The 23,226-nt window shown below is 44.7% G+C and overlaps 1 protein-coding gene across 1 annotated transcript in view; it reads left to right on the plus strand.

Annotated features, from left to right (window-relative positions):
- The window catches only part of jbug (filamin-type immunoglobulin domains fbug), a 152,943-nt gene that overhangs the window by 30,021 nt on the left and 99,696 nt on the right, over nucleotides 1-23,226 (plus strand). Inside the window, 5 exon segments of the mRNA XM_071694600.1 lie at nucleotides 14,300-14,424; nucleotides 18,980-19,110; nucleotides 19,668-19,881; nucleotides 20,584-20,701; nucleotides 22,638-22,825. Of these exon segments, the coding sequence (XP_071550701.1) occupies nucleotides 14,300-14,424; nucleotides 18,980-19,110; nucleotides 19,668-19,881; nucleotides 20,584-20,701; nucleotides 22,638-22,825 (776 nt within the window).

Consider the following 23,226-nt stretch of genomic DNA (forward strand, 5'->3'; position numbering starts at 1 on the left):
GAGGTTGGCAGGCGGGTGTGTCTGGCGACACACACGAGCCATCTCACTGTCCTCCCTCACTCACCTGTACCACACCAGACCACAGTGGTCACAACGCCCCGCCCTCCCCCAACACTCCCTGCCTTCCCCTCCTCACTGCTCAGTCAAAACAAATTGGTATGAGAGTTGCAGATCATTTTTTGTCGTCATTAGCTTCTCCTGCGCATGGTTACGTCTCTTGTCTTGGACGCTCATATGACAGAATTCTGTTTTCCCCCTTGGAACGGAATCATGTGATGTGTTTTAGGAGTTACTTTTATTTTTCATGATGTGTGTATCTTGTGAATATACTGCAGTTACTGATATTTAGATCCAGTACGACCATGTTTTTGATATGCAAGAGAACGCCAGGTTAGCTCCCAAGTGCCAGAGGCAGTCTGGTTATGGAGTTGTTTGTATATATATTCTCGGGGTCTCTTATGTTGTTCTGCATCAGTTGACTTTCTCCTCCCAGCCACATAAAACCACTGGCGTCCTCAGCTCCATCTATCGTTACTGACTTCATCATGTATCCTCTGGTCGGTGAGCCACACTTCCACTGTACACCTCAAGAAAATATAGGGACCTGCAAGGAATTTTACATTGATGGGGCGCCATCTCATGAACTTTATACCTCCATACAAACTTTTAAACTTTTGTTATGTTTTCAGCGATTACCATGTCTTTATTCACTTTATTCTAGTCGTTCGCCAATTTTATTTTATGAAAGATTTTTATTTTTTTACATTAACTTGACTAATTTCATATGTCTTCCGGTTGTTCTATCTATCCATATATTCCTTTCAAAGTTGTGTTTTCTGTGTTTGTCATAAAATCATACAAGTTGTGTTCAGGTCGCCCCTCACTCTTCTCTCTTCGTTTATGGGAAAAATCAAAACCTCGAGCCTCTTCTAGTTATATTTCGTAATTCTGGTACCATCTTTTAGGCCATCCTCTCTACCTTCCCTATTACCTGTTAGCTATGTAAGTCTTTTAAGTGTGGTGACCAACTGAAAGCATATTTTGTTTTGGCCTTATGTAATGTGTGTGTGTGTGTGTGTGTGTGTGTGTGTGTGTGTGTGTGTGTGTTTACATGATTACGTTTAATAATATTCATTAATGAATTTGATATAAATGTATTTCTTTGACTTAAAGGAAAGACAAAGATGAAGAAAGTTATAAGTTTTAGGAAACTCGAGACCCCCTACGACTAGGCTATGGTGCCCATAATATGGATCGTTTCAATGCTAGGAATCGACTCCCCTCCGTCGTACATAGTAAACAACGGGATCGTCGCCACCGTTAGGTTCGCGGTAACCAGCCCTAGGCTTCGTAGCCTCAATTGTTAGCGTCTCCAGCTTTCCACACACGCCGTAGAAGTTCGAATTCTGCTGTTAGGAGGATGTATGTATGTTCTGTAGACCTGTACATTCATTGCACTATATTCGTTGTTCGTATACCGCTGCATTTGACAGTAAGTTCGACCAAAACATTGGCTACGGGTTAGTTAAGCCTGACGGTTGGGACCCCGTTGCTTACGTATGGTAAGACGCAGGGCATTCGATTATAAATAATTGAATAGTAATTTCTCTGCTGTTGGCTCCATAGCCTAGTTTCGTAGCGTGTGCAGCTATGTTGTCTGAAGCCAGATATTTGTTAAGACACCTCAGCGAGCCAAGGCTGTGTTGAGTCTCAGGAGATCAAGCTTTGTTAAGAATGTCGCAATAGGCAGGGTTGTGGTAGGGGTGTTTCAAGAACCTTGGCTGTGTTAAGGGTGTTTCAGTAGCCAGTGCTGTGGTAAGATCGTCTCAGGAGCCAGTGCTGTGGTAAGAGCGTCTGAGGGGCCAGGGCTGTGGTAAGAGCGTCTCAGGAGCCAGGGCTGTGGTAAGACAGCAGCAGGTACTGAGGTGGCTGACTGAGCCTCCTGCCTCACTTGGTTAGGTCGTCTGACTCATGTGCCTCTCACTCCTCCACGTGTTGCCCGCAGCTCCCCACGCTAGTGCGCGGGAGCACCACCATCTGCACCACATGTTGCCCACAACCCCAACATTAGCGCTGGAGCAGCGTGTGCCCCACATGTTGCTCGCAACACAACATGACAGGGGACACTTCCTCTTTGGATTGCACCGTGTGACAGTAGCGTTAGGCTTCATGTCTCTCCCTTATATAGTGGTTTTGTGAGGGAACATTCTGTTCAAGCTCATTCGTCTTTCAGTGTCGGGTGGGTTTGTTTGGAATGTGTAGAGTGCGTGTGAGCGTCGAGGTGCGCGAGGCAGGAACCTGTTTTACTCATGAATATGGTAGTGTGTTGAGACCTGAGGCCGTCGCCCACACGGGGGATGATTGTGCCAACACGACCTCAGCCAAGACTGTCCTCTTCATGAAGGAAGGTGATGCCAGCAATCCTGACTTGTAAGATGGTTCCCAGCAGCAACCTCAATACTCCTTAGGACGATAGTACTTTCCTGGGCTGCTGCTGTCCGCAGCGGACTGACGCGGAGGGTGTGGGATGATGATGGTTCCGGGCATCACTTTAGCATTCCTCGGGACGGTAGTGCCTGCCTGCCTGCCTGAGCCGGCCGCTGTCTACCACCTACGACCTTGGATTGTATGAGCTGATGTTTCATGAACAAATCTGTGTATAACTGTAGTAAGTTGAATCAGTAACGGTAATGAACCCATAGGTTGGTTCAGTTATGATGGTAGTGATGCTTTAGTCGTGAAGGGTGTGGTAGCGCTGGCCTTCATGTTTTGTGTACCTGTGTCCGTCATCAGCTTCCCGCACTAGGGTGCACCGTGAGTAGCGGTACCGTCATAGATTGTACCGTGTGGCATTACTGTCATAGACTGTAGCGTGAGTGGCACTGCCGTCATGGGCTGTAGCGTGAGTGGTACTGCCGTCATAGACTGTACCGTGAGTGGCACTGCCGTCATAGACTGTACTGCGAGTGGCACTGCCGTCATAGACTGTACCGTGAGTGGCACTGCCGCCATGGACTGTACCGTGATTGGCACTGCCGTTATAGACTGTACCTTGTAGCATTACTGTCATAGACTGTAGCGTGAGTGGCACTGCCTTCGTGGACTGCACTGTGAGTGAGACTTCTGTCACATACCGGAACGTCAGTGGCAGTACCGTCACAAACTGTACCGTGAGCGCCACTGTCAGTTTGTGGGCATGCAACTGGGCTCCTACCCGCTGCTGGCCTATGTCTCAGTCCTGACCATGTCCAGCACTGCCGTAAGTCCACAGAAGAGATGGTAGTCCTCAGAATGTCTGGTCCTGGTGTGGGGCGCCTTTTGTTGTGGCTGGTGTCACCCTGGCCAGATTACCGTCACCCTTTCCTAGCCATCCCAGAAAACACCCAGCTGAAAGAAAAAATCACCAAATCTAACGTGTTTTCATAATTAAGTTGAAGCCTCACTCTGTCCCATGCCGAAGCTTCCATCTCCGGGGAAGACAGAAGTCGTGTTCACCTTCCTTTGGGAGGACAAAGGTACTGCTCACTATCTGTGGTGAGGACAGAAGGATGCTCGCTATCCCTAGAGAGGACAGAGGCAGTGCTCACTCTCCTTGGGAGGGTAGACGTAGTGCTTTCTAAAACTCGAACCCTGGCGGCCAAAGCTAAGCCTTGTGCACGCGTCGTATAGCACATCCCTCCTGTGTCGTTTATACCGCTATGGAAAACGTAAGAGAACGTGTTGGGCATTGTCGTCACCCTCAACAGGAGGTCAACAAACAGGAACGAGTCATAAAAGAAACATAAAACTAGAGGTAAGGAACTGAGATATTACTCGAGAGAAATAACGAAACCTCAGTGAAAGAATGAATAAGGGTAACATGAAGACCGTTACTAGATCAAGAAAGATATACTAAAGGATTGATTACATAAACCTTACAAACATTTAGCTAATGTCGACTACATAAGACGGACAGCAGAATACGACACCGACCCACACTATCACGTGACTTACACACATACAAACGTGCAGCCTCCCGTCCATCATGTGGAGGCTTCCGACCGCACACCAACTCCTGTGCTGTGGAGGCCATGTGCAGGTGGCGTCGGCAGCTGTGTGGGGCGGAGCGTTGGCTCTCGCGTCGTAGGCAGGAGCGTTGGCTCACGTGTCGTGGGCAGGAGAGTTTGTTCAAGCGTCGCAGTGTGCCCAGCGGCAGGAATGATGATAATAACAGTGATGATAATTGATGCATTGGATAGTCTTCAAGAAAACGTGTACACAATAAAGACAGCGGAGCACTAACAAGAGAAGCGGGTATTAAACAGTCTGCACAAGTATGGAAAATTGTATAGAAGCTTCACAACTTTGGGATGGGGTTGTTCATGTAGGGCTACTGGTCTGCACGAGCGTGGATTGGTTCATTGTGGTTGTGGCGCCGAATTGCAACTAAGGGACGGGGGATCCCTTGTGGCGAGACTGGCGCAATAGTTTCTTCACGAACTGCTGGGTGAAGTCTCAGCAATAGAGAGAGCCTGGAGGACCAGTGTGTTTAGCGTCTCTTGATATGTAGTGTAAGGAGAACTGAGCCTGATCTTGTACGTTCCTTTCTGTACCTTTTCTAGTAGTCTCTGTTGTGTGGTATACAGGAAGACAGTACTAGGAGTGGAAGTGCATAATATGGGTGTGAGGTGTCCTCATGAGGCCGTTTGGGGAATGTGGGCGTGGGTATGTCTCTTGTAACCTTTTGGGTAACGTGGACGTGTGGTGTCCTTGTGAAACCTCGTGGAGAGTGTGGGCATGGGTCTGTGGTGCCTACATTACTATCTTATGTGGAGTGTGGGTGTGGGCGTGATGTATCTTCATGAAGCATTGTGGGCCTGTGGTGGCCTCATGAGACATTTAGGCGTGGGCTTTCGATGGCTTCGTAAGTCCTTCTAAGCTGTATGAGCGTGGGCGTTTGGTGGCCGTATGAGACCCTGTGAGCCATGTGGGCGTGGGTATGTAGTGCCCTGGTTGAGACAGCACTTCATACCCACCTCAAGGACTTGTCCAAATTGGTGCAGAACCCAGGCTTGCCACCACATCTTCTGTTCCCACGTCACACCTGCTGCTACCACCGTCCCCCTTGGCTTTCCTGTATGCATCCTCTGCAGCGGAATACCTGACTTTAAAACAAACACGTGAAAGTATAAGAACTGTTGGGTGTAGTAAGGATGAGGAGCACTGGCGTCAACTTCTACTGTTTACCGCAGTTAGGCTTCGTTTTTCCTTATCTAGGGGCTTGCTGGGACCCAGTATACTGCCTACTAGGTTGCCTTAGAGGCTCCCTGAGGTACTGGCTTACCCGCAGACAGGCAAAAAACCGCCATCCGGTGGGAAAACAACCAAGCAGCCTCAGCTTTCCCACAAGCAGCGAGCAGGCAGACTTCTCTGTCCATCTTGCAGTACTTGAACAGACTTTCCGGTCATTAATACAAGTTCCTGTAAAGCGCGATGATCTCTATTTATGTACAGGCGAAATATCTACATTTTAGAAGGAATTATTAAGCTTTGTTATATGGCGAATATTGGATGCTTAGGCCTTTTATATGTACAGGTAGAAGCCTATCCTTTACGATGTACAGAAAGTGTTTCAGATACGATCATTGTGACAACACACATGTCGATAGCCACTTCATGGAAAGTTGCCAAATTCACAATACTTGTCAATGGCTATGTAGTGGATGCTCTTATTGTCTTATATACTTTATCTCTTGACTGATCAGTAACTTAAAAGTAACGTTATGGAGGTAATGTTATGAAAAAGATTTATATGAGGTTTTGATATAGGAGTTATGGGCTCATGAAAATGTTGACGAGGATGCTACCATCTTACAGGAAGTTGACGTTTGCTGGTTCTATTTACGGCGACCAGTCATTACTGAACTTAAACATACGTGGGTAAAAAAAAAAAAAAAGCATTAAGAAGGTCCGCAGGTGAAAAGAGGCACCATTTTAGGTGTGTGGGCGTATCTCTGGACCGGCCCTGATGGTGAGGGCCGTTGTGTACGACCAGGAGTCCAGTCACACAAGAATCTACGGTGCTTGTAGAATTCAGGTATGCTCCACAGCCTTGAACCCAGCCGAGTCAGTAGATGATACTGGGCAGGCAGCTGTCAGGTGGCCAGGGTAGTGTGGCTGCAGCTGTCGTGCCTCACACTTTCCAGCTGTCTTTTACCTCAGCTCACCTCTGATTTCGGCAGCATATTGGTGCGCTAGCCTGCCAGCCTAACTGCTGGAATGTGTGGTTTTGTCTCCAGTGATCAGACACTTTGCTCTCTCTCTCTCTCTCTCTCTCTCTCTCTCTCTCTCTCTCTCTCTCTCTCTCTCTCTCTCTCTCTCTCTCCTTTTGGGCGTGAGAACATCAGCAAATGTGTTCAAGACTGTAGATACAAAACACTGAAGAGAACGTGATTTTGACAGTGACCTACACTGTTTGGGATGTAATATGAAGATTTCCATCATTACACGACAGTACGTTCATGTGTCCAGACACGTGACACTAAACTCGGGAAAGTCATATTGAATTTACTTGCGAGACGGGAAGAAGACTTGCTTGCAAACAACGCATTCACGTGGTGAGGAAGACACACCGGAAATGACAGGATGAATGTCACTACCTGGCGGGTACACACACACACACACACACACACACACACACACACACACACACACACACGGTCTGATCTCAAATGATCCATATCAAAAGCCTGACAAATGTGGACTCTTGAGTGTTTATATTTGCAGTTTTCTCTGTTATTCAGTAAGAGTAACGAATCCAAATTTTCACATTGGTGAGGGTGACATGAGTATCCCTCCTTGCGGGCTGCTGACTGAACTGTGGGTTATGGTATATAGTGACAAGAAAACATTGCATCAGTTGCCTAGCCAGACATACTGTCGCTTCACCCGTTGACCACCAATCGTCTGTGTAACTGGTGGTTTTGTGGCCATCAACACCACATTAATCTATTTTGGGTAGACTTTGGTCACTGGTAAATGAAATGCGAAAGTATATCAGTAATGATCTAATAATGACAGCACGCTGTTGAATGAATGGTGGGGGTGTTTTATGCGCTCAGATGGAAGTGCGTGGTTTGCTGTGTGACTATCACTTCCGTTTGTTATCGCGTGGATTGTTTCTGTAAATGTAAGGGCATCTGTACCTGTCAGTTCTCGTTCACAGTACGTGGGTAATGAGTATTTTATGAGCGTGTGCACACACTGCTCTTGGAGGCGAGGGTGGCATGTAGCCGACATAGGTGCGTGGAGGGTGATGGCGCCACTAGAGAGAGAGAGCGCTACAGCTAGGCGTCGCCTCTTCACCGGATACTCAAACCTGGGGTTCAGGTCGGGTCACAGAGGCCACATATGAGGCAAGTGAAGAGATCACTTGGGGAAGAAATAAACACAGTTTTTTTCACGGAGATTCCGTACGTCTGCTTTTCTTAATGACGATTGAACAGTGACATTTTTTTTTTTTTTAGGATCGTTCGGTTGGCTTTATTTTAGGAATCATTGATGTTCGATGATGAGTAATGTCGCGAACACTAGTGTTAGAATGATACACGATGTTGTCTGACATCCTCAACGAGCTGGTTTCTTTGTGATCAAAGGAAATACTAAATTACTACAATAACGAAATAACGTTTCCTCCATTAATCGGTCGAGTGCGTGGGAGGTTATCACATGTAGTGTCTCTCGTGTTTCATGTTGGCTATAATACACAGACCTTTCCCTCCTCATCGATAGGATATCTTTTCCCTGTAGAATATAAAGTACCACAGTGCAACATGCCTAAGATGGCAGGCGTCGTGGAGACTGCTGGCTGGTGTGACGCAACTGGCGGCTGTGAAAGTAGCAGCGGTTATAACGGTCCCTTCTCATGCATGTATTAGCCCAGTGAATATGCTTATCCTCGTCAGTATAATGATTACAACAGACTTAAGTGTGTTAACGAGATTATGTTAGTTTGTAACTTTCTTATTCCCTGTTACGAAATGTCTTGAACTCTGAAAATGTATTCACAACAAACAGGATGTAATCTTGTCAGGGCAAGAAAAGCTTCTTTTTACACGTAAAAAGAATACCCTGTGCATGAAAGTTTGCTCTTCCGAGCAGCTAAAGAACCGCGACCTGTGTGACCTGCGCGACCTGTGTGACCTGCGAGCCCTCTCACTTGTCACGTAGCCGGTGGCCTTGACCCGCCCGCCCGCCATCACAGTCACTCCCGCCTCACGAAGCTGCCGATGCCGGTGATACAGACGTCGACAGCTTTCATTAATACCTTCTGGAACGGATATTTACAATTGTTTGCTCCTGTTTCTCATACGTCAGTTTGCTGTGTATGTATGTCTGTAATACGTCAGGTATTATTACTTTTCCCAATTCGTCTGTAAACAACGTAAACTAGAAAAAGTACTAGCAAATTTGCATAGAAAATTTGGTGAATCATCATTGGTAACCCTGACCGACCGGCTTCAGTAACCGGCCGGTCCGATGCGCCAGAAGGCGCGCCAATATCTTAAATAAGAGCGCTATTATAACGACCCAGTTGCCACAGTTACAACACTTCCCCCCCTTTTTTTTGGTCGGCTTTTTAGGGCACGGTTGTGTAGAATGGCGAGTCGATAAGGAAGGTGAGCTTATTATACCACAGTGAACAGCAGATGTAAAAGTTAGCCAAGATATTTGGTGTCATTGAATTCTTTACACGTAGGGTTTTTCTCCCAGTAGCCTGTGTGGGAGAAAGCGTGACGGTCGGGTATTATGAGAACGTTGGCGCCAAGGTTGTAACACCAAGTGACCGCCAACGGCTCTACATTTTACAAGAGTTTAACATTAACTTATTTCGCTTTTGGTGCTGATTACTAACGTATAGTTTGATCTGTGTTGTCGTCATCGCTGTAGCTAATACAGTAGTTACAAGTGTCTATACTCCGCGTTATCTGAGATCTACGCATGTCATTTTCCCTTCCTCGTTTCTCCTACATTTTGTCATTGACTTGACTTTCATTGTTGTTTTTTTATTATATTACAACAGTGCTTTCGCTGGGGTTACTGGCAGCCATCATGATCCAGTAGTAATGTTCACACCGGGAGCAGGTGGCTAGCTGGCTGCTGTCCTCTCATTACATGCCACAGTTTCGTACAGCTGACGCAGGCGAGGAGCCCATTCCGTTGTGGGCTCCACCCTCACTCATTAGAGCTGTGTTTGTTAAACAGATGGGGAGGTAGTTATGTGGCAATGAGGCTGAGGGAGATTGCTGGCTAAGAAAAGAAAGTAGTTTTGTGTTTTTTGTGGTATTTGGGTGACTGTATAGTGGTTAGCGGTGTAGTGTGATGGCTTGGTAGTGGAGTGGAGTGCTGGTGTAATGGTTTTGTGGTCTGGTATATGAGAGTAGTCTTATGATGTAATGGTTCAGCGATTAGGTTATGTGGTATGGTAGTGGTCTGGTGGTTAACCCACTCATACAGTAATAATGGGATATTACAGAGTAACATGCATCGTTAGTTGAGTAATTGGAAAGTGATTTAGTCTAGAGATATGATGTATCCGGTGTAGTGATTCTGGTGATGAAGAAAGGTGAGTGTGAGGAAGACTGGTGTAGCAGTGCTTGGGGTATGGTGATGAAGATATTAAGGTACTGGTATGGTAGTAAAGTGATAGTCATGAGCTTCTGAAGTATAACGACGTGGCAGTGTGTAGGTACTGTGGTGGAGACTGATACTGGCTTATGATGACGTGGTCGTGTGTGGGTTCAGTGGAGTTATTCTTGGTTACGAATATTTGGTAGTGTATAGGTACAGTAATGTGGAGTGGTTCTGCGGTACAGTGATGTGGTACTGTGAAGTGAATGATGCAGTAGAGTAAATTGAAGGTGCAATGATATGATTTGGAATTATGATGTGAAGCACCTTTAAGATATAGTGGTATGGCATTGTAAAGTTACGCTGACGCAACAGTTAATCTATTGTACGGGGCTACAGGGGTATAGAATCATGGAAATACGAGGTACATTGATTATGCTTCATTACTGAAGCGATTCTAAGTTTCAGTGGTTCAGTTTTGTCAGGTTATGGTGTCGTTGTATAAGAAATGTTATAGAGGCATGGACCCGCGAGGCAGGATTTGAACTAGTATTACGAACCACAAATGTAATGTTAGTGATGATGTCTGTCATTACAGTTGGGCTGGGAATGTCAACTTTCACCTTGAAGTTCGAACAGTCACAGGTCACGAAGTACTACATTCCCGCGACCTCACAGCGATTTCGGGGTCAGAGAAAAAGGTCACTTTCAGTCAGGTCGCATCCGTACCGAAAGGGCGGCGGTAGCGTGCGGACGCTGGAACATAAACATTATTTTGAACCATTTTTCAAGAACTAGTTGAAAAGATGCAAGTTTTCAAACCCATATATGAAATATTAGAGTCGAAGATCAGTGTGTGTGTGTGTGTGTGTGTATCTGCCAGGGTCGTAATGATTCTCAAGTGACACAGGTGAAGACATGTGATACATATCAGTTGTTACGAGATGGTCGGTTCGAAGCCACGGGTGTCTAGGGTATCGGAGATGTAATTCGAGATGATCGCCATCTTAACAGCTCGTATCATTCCCATCCCACATTTTGCAGAACCAGCTGTGATCGTGTGGCACAAGGCACTGTGGAAGGGAGCAACTAAGCCAGATGGTTTGATATCGTATATTTGAGTGCACATCTCACGTCAGTCTCCGGAGCTGTATGGCTTTATGGAGGCCGTCCGTATCTGTCCTCTCCCGCCAACCGTTAGACGTCTCTCACGATACCTTCCTGCACTTGTTTATTTGTTATCCCTTGAGGATATGAACTACGGCCAGGCATTTGTATGAGCAGAAATGATAGAGTGCTGTAGATCGCGGTCATTTATGGCGAGCGGTAAATTTACAGGACCCGATATAAAGCGTAAATTTTCCAGGGTTGCGGCTAGAAAGGTATAACTATAGGCTAAAAAAAAATATATCTCTTGCAGAGGGCACATGTTCATCTTTCTCATGAGATATGAAATATACGAAAGTGATGGCCTGTAACCCGCTTTTGACCACATATATTACTTCTGTGGTGATTCCCCTAGACAAAAAAAAAAAAAAAAAGTCCATGTTCAAGTGATACGGGCCGCCCTCAGAACGGCCAGTTGGCCTCCTTACCTGTCCTTACACTTGTCTAGGTAAGATGATCATAACGATAACAACATTTGTTTCTTTCGTCGCTTGTTGCGGGTAAGCTAGTGAAATCTCTCAACATCTGGTTTAAGGTGTAATTTTTTGAAATACCATCGAACTCTCGTTCCTTGTAACGAAAAAGGAAACATTTAGATACATGCCGAGATTATATATAGATATATATATATATATATATATATATATATATATATATATATATATATATATATATATGAAGGTTAAATTTATGTAGCCTGATATATTCTTGTTAAAGTTGTTACGTGTGGTTGATTAGTATCAGTTGTGTAAAACTTAACCGAACCAAAATCACTGAACCTTTACGAAACCTTCACAAGGAAAGGTTTGGCTCGGTAAGTTAACAAATAGATTAATGGAATTTCACTTTATTCGTGTATTTACTTGGGGAAAAAATGCAAGCCTTCATTGTCTTTTGTTTTTCAACCTCCAGGAAGCGTCTTCCAGAGAACCTCCCAACTCTTAACGTCTTAAGGAATATATATATATATATATATATATATATATATATATATATATATATATATATATATATATATATTTTTTTTTTTTTTTTTTTTTTTTTGTCGCTGTCTCCCGCGTTTGCGAGGTAGCGCAAGGAAACAGACGAAAGAAATGGCCCAACCCACCCCCATACACATGTATATACATACGTCCACACACGCAAATATACATACCTACACAGCTTTCCATGGTTTACCCCAGACGCTTCACATGCCCTGATTCAATCCACTGACAGCACGTCAACCCCGGTATACCACATCGATCCAATTCACTCTATTCCTTGCCCTCCTTTCACCCTCCTGCATGTTCAGGCCCCGATCATACAAAATCTTTTTCACTCCATCTTTCCACCTCCAATTTGGTCTCCCTCTTCTCCTCGTTCCCTCCACCTCCGACACATATATCCTCTTGGTCAATCTTTCCTCACTCTTTCTTTCCATGTGCCCAAACCATTTCAAAACACCCTCTTCTGCTCTCTCAACCACGCTCTTTTTATTTCCACACATCTGTCTTACCCTTACGTTACTTACTCGATCAAACCACCTCACACCACACATTGTCCTCAAACATCTCATTTCCAGCACATCCATCCTCCTGCGCACCACTCTATCCATAGCCCACGCTTCGCAACCATACAACATTGTTGGAACCACTAATATATATATATATATATATATATATATATATATATATATATATATATATATATATATATATTTTTTTTTTTTTTTTCGTAAATGCAATAGTAGTGAGATATAATCTAAAGTTCTGAACAGAAACGATATTGTGTGATGACCGTACCATAATGGTTTGCACTTTCCGTTGATCTAATTTCACAGAATTTTCATCGGGGGGGGGGGAGTTCCTGGGAAGGTGGCAGATATTCATACATGGCGAAACGTCAGTTCCTGTTTTATCTAAAAAAATTGTATTGTTTTTCTTTATGATGTAGCACTTACATGTTGATTTGGATAAGACGGTATAAATCAGCATACAATGAAAAGTGACTCAAACTAGTATTGGTGCTTCTTACGTCACCATTGTTTTTGCTTTGTTGACGCAGGAAACGGTTGGGTGTGGCGGAGTGTAGCGTAGTGTTGGATTTGGTGGTGACCGGTGTTAATACCACTGTGGTGAGGAATTCCTCTGGTTTAGATATAGTATTAGAGGCTAAATATTTAAATGAAAAGCGGTTATCTACAAGAAGAAATTAGCAGCTCATTGAAATACGAGGAAAAAATATAAATCATTTTTTTTCCACTGCAGAGTTGTTAGTTTAGAGGTTTATACTATACTATTGCTGTCCAAGTCGCATCGAGTTGAGAAGAGTATATTTTCAATATTTTTGAAGGTGTAGTTGATAACCTGTGGAGTGTAGATTCAGTTCATCCCTTAGTTTCTCTTAATGCGCAAGGAGCTTCCTAGTGACAAGTAACTCAACGTGTAACAGTAACAGGAGAGGCCGACTGTATATAACACAAGGAAGTGATAATTATAGGGAGGTGGCTAGACAATACGTGGTAACTTGAGGTCAGCCTCGTCTTTTGTTTCACGCACAGTTTGGAAATCTCAAGCGGCTTTGTTCCGAGCTGTTCTTCGGTGTGCAGTGAACAGAATATTTCAACATCACAAGTGCATGCTCGTGAAATTAGCCGTTGTAATTTGATGATGAGATGCATTTGCAATGTGATAAATGTAGAACTTTTTTTTTTGTTTTGTGATTTGTTAATTGCGGTTGATAGGGGCAGCCTGTCAGTTTATGGGAAAGTGTTGTTTACGCTAATATTTTTTAATTTCTTTTTTCCAGTTGGAAAGTTTTAAGACTTTGAATATAAAGCCGATGGAACTCGGCTTATTTGAGCGTGTCATGACAATTGGTGCACAGTGATATAACGCTTGTAATATGGTAGTAGTCAGTGCATGAGACATTTGTTGCAACTTAGCGGCCATTGTCAGACTAACGTTATCTTTGACGTTCTTCAGTTTGCCAGCATCTTAACTCTCAGTTCATATACATTTGATAAGGTGACATAATACATAATGAAAATGTTACTTCACCATTATCGTTATTAGTGTTACCATTATCGGCTGTGGGCATGGACCTTGGTGTTGGTGCATTATACATAACAGGAAGTGTATATGCGCAAATTAAGCCCTCCCCCCCATTTTTTTTTTTTTTACACTACCTCTTTAAGGAGAGAGAAACATTTGTGTATAGAAAATTATTATCATTAGTTTATGAATCATACGAATGAGCCATAGCTCTTACTTCATGTTTACATGACCTCTCCCCAGGACACAAACACATTGTGTGTGTGTGTGTGTGTCCTTACCAAGGTAGAGCAACCTCTCAGTAATGGTTGTGATCCTCTTACTAAGCGTTCATTCTCTGACCTGTGGTTCACATAGCTATCCGTCCGTCGAACACGGTAACGCTAAGTCCTTAGGTAGTTTTACTTTACAAAGTAATTCAGTGATTTAACATTTTCTTTCTTCTGAAACTTTTTGGTATACTTAACATGCATGTTTACCATCCGCAGGGAACGTGGACATCGTGAATGGGAACCTGAAGCTGATACTTGGGCTCATCTGGTCGCTCATCATGCACTACCAGATCGGCCAGTCCAAGTTCCCGCCCAAGAAGATCATGCTTGCCTGGCTCAAGGTGAGGACCCAACCCAACGTTGTTTTGGTGTAGGCTTATTAATCATGTTCCTCGCTGGCCTGGAACTTTTGAATATTTTGGAGCATAAATATTGGGCACACCGTAGATGTGTAGAAGTGACATAAGTTAAGATCTGTCGCTGTGATTAATAAATATATATATATATATATATATATATATATATATATATATATATATATATATATATATATATATATATATATATTTCCCTGTATCATCTAGTTATATGGGTGAGTGACACCATTTACACCTACATCATTAAAAGCTACCTCAGTGGTTAGATTATGGTAAATAATCATGCTAATTTGTAAGTCACATGGTAAGTCGACTTGCATTATTCAAAGTTTAACTGCATACTCATTGGACCGTGTCGTGGCAGCATGAACTACCACTGTCACAGGTACACCTCCCACTGTATTTATTGTAGGAGGTATCATCAGGTGGGAACGGCTTGGCCCGGCCAGCCCCCGGCGGCCGTGTCACCTGGTCACAGCAGCTCGGGTACACACGTTGCTCTCGCTGTCCGGACCCAGACTCTCTACACTCGGCTTCCCATGATACCTAACGTGAACCCTCCACATCATACTACCAAGCACATTGACCCCTACAGACCTATTTTCTAAGGTTTCCACAGCTGGAAGAGTCACTGGGACGTTGCCAAATCACAGCACACAATTAGGTGATGTTAGTCGGTGCTTTGTCACCGTTACGCTGTAGGTGGCTGCAACACTCTGGTGAGCCTGGGCTGCGTGTCTGTCTCGTCTCTCGCTATAAAACTATCGTTAATTTAAGTCAGTATTGTGTATGTGATGGGCCTACATTGATATTCGCAGGACTCGGTAGATTTAGACACAGTACCGGACAAATGATATCAGTAAACTAGGATTCAGGGAGTGTGTGGTGGAATTGTGCTTAAGTTTGATAGAGCTTCAGTAAAGATATAAAACTTACATTGGTAATATCCCGTTCATGTTTACTATATGAAGGACGTTTGCTGATACATTCATTTTTTTTTTCTAAGGACATGAATGTTGATAAGCTGTCCGGAACCAAGACATCGGAACCGTTGGTCGTGGTACTGTGATGTGAATTAACTTTATAATACTCATGAGCAGGAAAGTGCTCCCTGAGTCTCTAGGTTACTATCTTGCACCACAGGCTACACAGTTGTACTGTCCATTATATCTCCTAGGGACACTACACCTCCTTACCCTCTTATGAACTCCGTAGTAACCAGTTATTACTGGTGTTCGTGCCTGGGGCGGAAACTCGACAAGTATGGCGGCTCCTCACACCCTGGGAGGCGGCCAGTATGGCCCAACCGTTGCTCTCCTCCACACGTCAACCCATGGTGGTCACAAGATCGCTGGGTAGCATTACGATCTCTAAAATGAGCCTCTAATTCATATGGTGTTACCATTGCTTTATCACCTCTTGAGTTTTTTTTTATATTTCAGATTTACGTATATAGTCTGAGAAATGAAAATAATGTTTCCTTTTTGTTACGAACAAGATGTTTGGAAGTGTTTCAGTGGGTGTAAGCTTTCTTATTGCGTGGGTTGGTTGGTCATTTAGGTTTCAGGTCCCTCGACTGCTGGAGTCATGACGGCAGTAAACGTTAAATCATATCCAACAGTCAGAAAACCTTGAAAGCTGTCTTCAGGTATCATTACGTAAATTACCTTTGTTTTTTACGCGTAGGTGGTTGAAGGTTATCTTCACGACTGCTTCACCACAAATATTGTCCGTATAATGCATGTTGTTTTGAGTTGGCAGTGCAGTAAACCCGTTTAAGGCATCTTGAGTATTTTAAGTCTTAATTTTGCTTTTGCTCGCTTAGTGAGTTATCCAAGAGGCATTTTTACGCACGCATATTCTCGCTTTTTTGACGTTTGATTATCGATAGTTAGAGGAGCAGCACCAAGGTCAGTAGTAGCGGCCGCTGGCCCCGATGTTCAGTCCTTGATGAACGCTCACCCGCAGCGGCCATGTTGAGGTACGCACGATGAGGCCGGACCCCTTCCCCTTAGGCTCCACACCTTCTCACGCATCCTTTAGCGATACCGCTCGCAGGATGAATATGGGGTACTCAGTAAATTTACCGGGGTTACCGGCACAATCACGCACGCATCTGCTGCTACGAGAGACGTATGGGTCGACACCCTCCCTACGCTTCTGCCAGAGTCCCATTTTTGAAGATTAGTAAAGGAGACCATCTGGTTGCTGGCAAATTCTTGGATAAGGAAATATTCAGCTGGCTATTCATATCCTACAAAGGACAAAAATCAGTATATGCTTCCCACGTTTAATCAACACACCCAAGAGCTATTAGATAAGGTCCAGAGGATGGCAGCAAAGACCGCACCCGATTTAAGGGAGCTGAGTTCCACGGAAAGGCTAGTGGCCATATGGGAGAGAGAACAGTGATCTGTTCAGCTTTCAAGTTTTCAAACCAGATTGACGTAGACAGTGAACAGGTCTTCTAAAGATATTGGGACAGAATAGCCAATGTCATCTCACGAAATTAAGCAAGAGACCTTTTAAAGAAAACATGAATCACCTCTACTGTAAATGACTGGTGGATGAATGGAATAGACTGAATGAGAATACAATAAATACGCACAGCATACAATTTATAAAGTTTATGGTAGTAGAGAATATTAAAGAGTGGTGGCCCCCCACGAATTTAAAACCCCCTCCATGTTCCATAATGGATAGATCATTACACTCGCACACCTACATGCATATCATTCTTGTCAGAATCATGGAGAAGGAGCTTCTACAGTCAGGGCAATTTTCTTATGTGCGGTGGCTGAGTTATTCCAGCCTGTTCCAGTAGTCATTGACCAGCTGTACACTTTATGTTGTAGAACACTCTTAAAGTACTGTCAAGTGTTTCCTCTTACGAGTGGACAAATGACAACTCAAGGTATAATTTGGAAGCAATTTGGTATTTTAGAGTGTACCATTAACTTACATTTTCTATGTTGGCGATTCTAAAGTTTGGTGGCTAACTAAAGCATTTGTTGAAGGACCGCTTCAACTTGTCCTCACCATAATTGTTGTGTGATTTGGAGTCCATTTGTATCATTTACTTATAGTATAAACTAAGACGTGTCCTTGAGAACCTGTCTAAGATTACATCAGAAACTGTGAGGTCGGTGGGCTACATGGCGAGAGTAGGGCAGCGTGCAACATACCATGAAAGAAAGTGGTCAGGGCCGAGTCTTGGGGAGACGAGTCTGCCTGTGGCAGACATTGTTTGCTGACACCTGCCCACAATACATTCATACAGTGAACACGGTGCACTGTACAGAAATTTATGCTGGGATGTGTAAGGAGAAAGCGGTACGGACCGTATTAAAGGTAATAGTTAGGAAGAGGTCGAGAGGACCGTATTAATAAGGAAAGAGAAAACGGGAGTTCTGTATGAACTCTCATGACTAGAGGGATATGATAACCTAAATATCCAGTGGGAAAAACGGGAATGCACAGCTGTGTCAGAAATTGAGTCCAGATGGAAGGAGACAAGTGTGTCATAATGCAAATGAAAGAGGACAGGTGTGTGAGAGTGAAAATGCAAGGGACAGGTGTGGTGTCAGAGTGCAGAGTGAAGGGGACACGTGTTTCGGGGTGTTAGTGGAAGGTGGCGGGTGTGTTAAGAGTTAGGTAGGAGGGGACAGACGAGTGAGTACATTGAGAGAGTGACCTGGGTGTCAAGAGTATATGAGGAGGGAGACCTGGTTTGTCTCTCAGGATGCATGCAAAATGAGGTGTGACTGTGAGTGCTTGTGTTAGGAGACACATATGTATGAATACACACGGAATATAAGAGGTATGTTCAAGTCCTTATGGAAAAGAACGTATGTGAGTACACGTGAAAGAAACTATGTGACTATGTTTGGAAAGGCACAGGTCTGTGTTAATGAATGTCAGGGATAATGTATGTGCGAGTATGTGGGTGACAGGTCAGGTCTGTGTAACAAGACAGATCTGCCATAGTTCAGGCAGAGGGGAGGTGTGTGTGAGTGGATAAACACCACCAGGGGCGTGGCGCACACCCGGCCAGGTCGACAGAGGCCATGTGTTGCCTGGCTCTACGATAGTCATATACTGGATGAACCTTACCGTTCTTACTCGTGCGTGTGACCCTCGGGTCAGGTCCTGCACCACCGAACCTGGTGAGGCAGCTCCTGCAGTGCTGCACCACCCACTAGGTGAGGCAGCTCCTGCAGTGCTGCACCACCCACTAGGTGAGGCAGCTCCTGCAGTAATACACCACCCACTAAATATGTTGACTCAGATCACCTACTGATACCCACAGTTTTCGTTTGGTGTTACGTATGCCTCCCTAGTGAATGTATGTTGCTGGATATTATTGTTCAACGAGTAACTAACTGGTCGTTGAACTCGTGCCATATATGCCAGGTATGTATCTACATAATTTCTTTCTTTCATGCCCACATCTATGTTACTGTACCCACGTCTCGGGGTGACGTATCCCTATGTACTAACGCTCAGGCATTCGTTCCAGGCGGTGCTTCCCGAGTGTCCTGTACACAACTTCACGTCGGACTGGAACAGCGGGATCTACCTGAGCGCCCTCCTCGACTACTGCAAGCCCGGTCTCTTCACCTCCTGGAGGAACCTCAACCCACGACACTCGTGAGTCTACACCCAGCATACTAGTGGTACACCGTACACCTCATCCTCCCCACCCCACGACGCTCATGCGTCTACACCCAGTACGCTAGTGCTGCACCGTGCTCCTGTCCCACGACACCCGTTATTCAGGACCCAGTACACTAGAGTTATGTCTCACGACACCCGTTACTCTAGACCCAGTACGCTAGAGTTACCTCATACACTCTCACAGTGTGTGGGTGTTAGGCTAGTTTCTCTGACGCTGTGGATGTAAGAACACCCATCACTGCTGTCGGATAGTTAACATGGTAACAGGTAAGGGAGGGAAGAGAAGCCACTAAGCGAGAGGTGATTGACCTGACATGTCGGAAGGAGGCTGTTGGGTCGTCCAACACGGGTCATTGTTGTACACACTATCCAGAAACTGTGTCAATTCATTCTTTGAATAGTCAGGAGATCAATTTTCTTGCCCTTAGATACTGACTGTCCTTCAGTTATGTATCTTCACGTAGATTTGTTTTACCCGTAGTGCTTTGGTCACCGTGTAAAGCTTGTTAATTTGTGTGTTTCTCTTTCAGTGTTGACAACTGTAAGAACGCCATGGAGATAGCAAAGGCGGAGTTCAACATTCCAATGGTCCTGGACCCGGAGATCCTGGCCTCGCCCTACCTGGACGACCTCTCCGGCATGACCTACCTCTCGTACTTCATGAAGGAGGGCGGCCCGGGTTATAAGGCCACCTTAAACTGGGTCCAGAAACAAATGCCGGACAGAAAAATTACAAACTTTACGGTTGGTGTTCCTATGTACTTGTATGTGTTTATGTATTTGCATGTGTGTGTGTGTGTGTGTGTGTGTGTGTGTGTGATTACTTGTTTGTGAGTACCTGTCTATACATACGGTGAGGGAGATGAGTTTGGTGCACTGACTGCGGGCTTGATGCGTTTGATGGTGGCATGGTTTGGACTGGTCCAGTTCTCGACGCAGTTCTAGAAAGCGATGTAGTCTGGAGACCTCAACACTGAGACCTATACATGTCTGGTATAAACGTGAGGGAGTGTTTGTGTGTACATAAACAAAGCTGGGGTGAGTACAGATGACAGGACGAAGTAGAGAGATCTTGTCTTGGGTAGACTGGATACTACCAGCACGAGCGGTACACACAGCAGATGATAATAGAGTTAGTTATCTGTTTATAGTTTAGGATTATATGATTATACCACCTTATCCATTACTAGCTCTTCCGGAAGACCCGATTTCTCAGATATCATTGTACATGACATGTAACTATACTATTAGTCTAATTATATTTTGTTAGGTATACTGGGTATACTTGTATGTGCCTGTGTGTGCTTATTTTGATGGGCATATGTATAGAATGTGTGGGATGGATGCGGTAGACATTCAGGTGCATGTGTTGATGTATGGTTGCCTGTTATTGTACATACGTGGGATTGACCCAGAGCAATTCCCTGACCAGCGTCCTCCCCGCAGACTGACTGGAACGATGGTCTGAACTTGACCACCTTAGTGAAGCGGCTGGGAGGGCCTGTGCCCGGCTACAAGAAGCTCAACACAGACCCGAGGAACTGGGAGTCCAACATCCAGCTGGGTATGTACAGGTCACCGACCTCCTCAGTGCCAGTGGCTGCCACGTCACTGAAAACTAGGTGCATGAAGGTACCAGGTTGGTCAGTGAAAGTTATGTCGGTACAAGTGCAAGATGAGTTAACTACTAGTGTCACTCCCGTTCAGTTAGTACCATGTGAGGTAGATTAGTGCTACCCAAGTTGACGTCAGAATCAGATCCATTGAACCATGTTCCACCTCATCTCTTATCATTACCAATAGCAGCTTAGCTATGTCACACAACACCTGTGTTCAGTCATGTCAGTCCAGATCATGGCAGGGTCTGCAGTAAGGTAGCGGTGAGACACGAGCTGCTCGTCAGAATTTAATTCCCAACGTTTCGACAATTGTCGTCCTTGTGAGAATATTCGCCTGAGAAAGACAACGTCGAAACGTTGAGAATTAAATCCTGATTAGAAGTACGTGTCTCATCGCTATCTGTCAGAATGAACAACATTCATAGCCAGGCTTGTCCTACCCCATAGCTAGTGTTGTCTCCTTACATTCTTGCCACTCATTAACTGGAGGCGCTGCCTTCCAACTAGATTAGTGCCAGACGCACTTAGATGACAGCTACGCTCCAGAAATGTGTGTGTTATCTTCCAGTTAGGTCACCACAGTACCAAATGTATCACCGGTATTCTCCAGGTAGGCTGATGCGTTAGTTATACCACCATCCAGTAGGATCATTTTGGTGTTTAAATTCGTCAGTTCTTGTTTCATTTTCCCTCATCCTCCTCGTTGCCAGCAGTGTCACCTTTCTCACTATCCTCACCCTGGAGTGTGAACTCTCCTGTTTCTCTTCGATAAAATGACTTCTCGTACTGAACACTGTGGAGTCCTAACCCTCTCAATTTTCCTCTAGAGTGTGAACAGCTTGACAGTTGTCGTCATTTGGAACGGTTCTTGATTTAAAGTAGACCATTTGTCTCTACTGTCCCCTTGCGATAGAGTTATTCTCTCTCACTACAGGATGAATCCCCCACAATTTTCAGTTCAGTACAGTAGTCTTCACTTCTGCAGGTCTCCTCACATTCGTCCGATCATTCCCCTGCGGTTGCCTGAACTTTCCCACACTCTTGTAATAGTGGGAATCATTCCGTTGGTATCCAGGAGTAACAGTCCAAGCTTTCTTGACGTTCTCTGATGATCTTCAGATTCCTCTCACCCTCGTGTGAACCCGCTTTCAGTCCCCTTGCATTTGCCTCAGTTCATCTGGCGTTTCCCAACATTAACTTAGTCTCTCCCGTTCTCTTTCGGCAGCTTTATCCTTCTCGTCGTTTTCTCTTCATTTGTTTACTCTTCCATGAACCGCTTTACTCCCTCCGTTTCACTGCAGGTGGACGAACCTTCGCTGCTGTCTTTTACAACGATGTGAATCTTTCTCACAAGTCTCGTAACAAGAACACAACCATTGCCACCCCAGCAGATGTCTTGAACCTTCAAGCTGTCTCGCGCATTAGAACTAGGCTTTTGATGTCTCTTACGATATGTCGAACCAATCTTGAGTCCTTTTTCGGTTTCTGACTCAGAACCAACTATAACAGGAATATGAACTTTCCGGAAATCTCTCTCTCTCTCTCTCTCTCTCTCTCTCTCTCTCTCTCTCTCTCTATATATATATATATATATATATATATATATATATATATATATATATATATATATATATATGCTTTTTGTCAATGAGAAGTGTGATTCCTCTCCGCCACACCCTGAAGTGGCTTGAAACTATATTATCTAAATACTTTAGGATCCTCTTACTTATCAATATACAGCAACATTTTTGTGTTAAAGTTATCCTAGATTCATGTTCAACTATCTCACTATCTCTTCATTGTATCATGGCCTTTTTTTACTCTGTCGTTGTGTGAATCGTTCCAGGCAGGTGATCTGTACTCTTCCACCGTCTCACACAGGCATTGACGGCGGGAAGAAGCTTGGGGTGGAGCCGGTGCTGGCGGCGGCTGACATGGCGCGGCCGGACGTGGAATACCTGGCCAACATGGGCTACATCGCCTACTACCAGTGGATCCGGCCCCGAGACTGCCCCTCGGACACCGTGGCTGTCAACTGTGACCTTGATAACGTCAGAGTCAACAATCCGGTGAGTGTGGGTGTTTCAGCCGTGGAGACGTTGATGCACTGTCGCTCCGCCATGACTTTCGTGTCATGTCGGGCATGCCCATCCCAGTATAAAGTTCACATTTCATACTGTTGTATAACCTTCCTTCTCAATATAGCTGCGTCAATAGCTTTTCCATTGGAAGCCTTTGGTCGGTGGACATAGCGGAAGTGACAGCAGAAAATGTAAAGAAAAGGAATATGATAAAACATAACATTTCTTTTGACTGTCATCACCGTCTACGTCGCCCCATTGCATGTCACCACGGCGCGCAGGTGATTGCCATTTGAGCGGACGCTGGAATTACTTTTTCCGTCGGTCTTCCACTGCGCCTGTGTGTGTGTGTAGCGCGTGGTGAGGTGCGGGAAGGAGGACCGTTCCCT

This window comes from Panulirus ornatus, chromosome 57 (genome assembly GCF_036320965.1).
Source record: "Panulirus ornatus isolate Po-2019 chromosome 57, ASM3632096v1, whole genome shotgun sequence".
In the NCBI taxonomy this organism is placed as follows: Eukaryota; Metazoa; Arthropoda; class Malacostraca; order Decapoda; family Palinuridae; genus Panulirus; species Panulirus ornatus.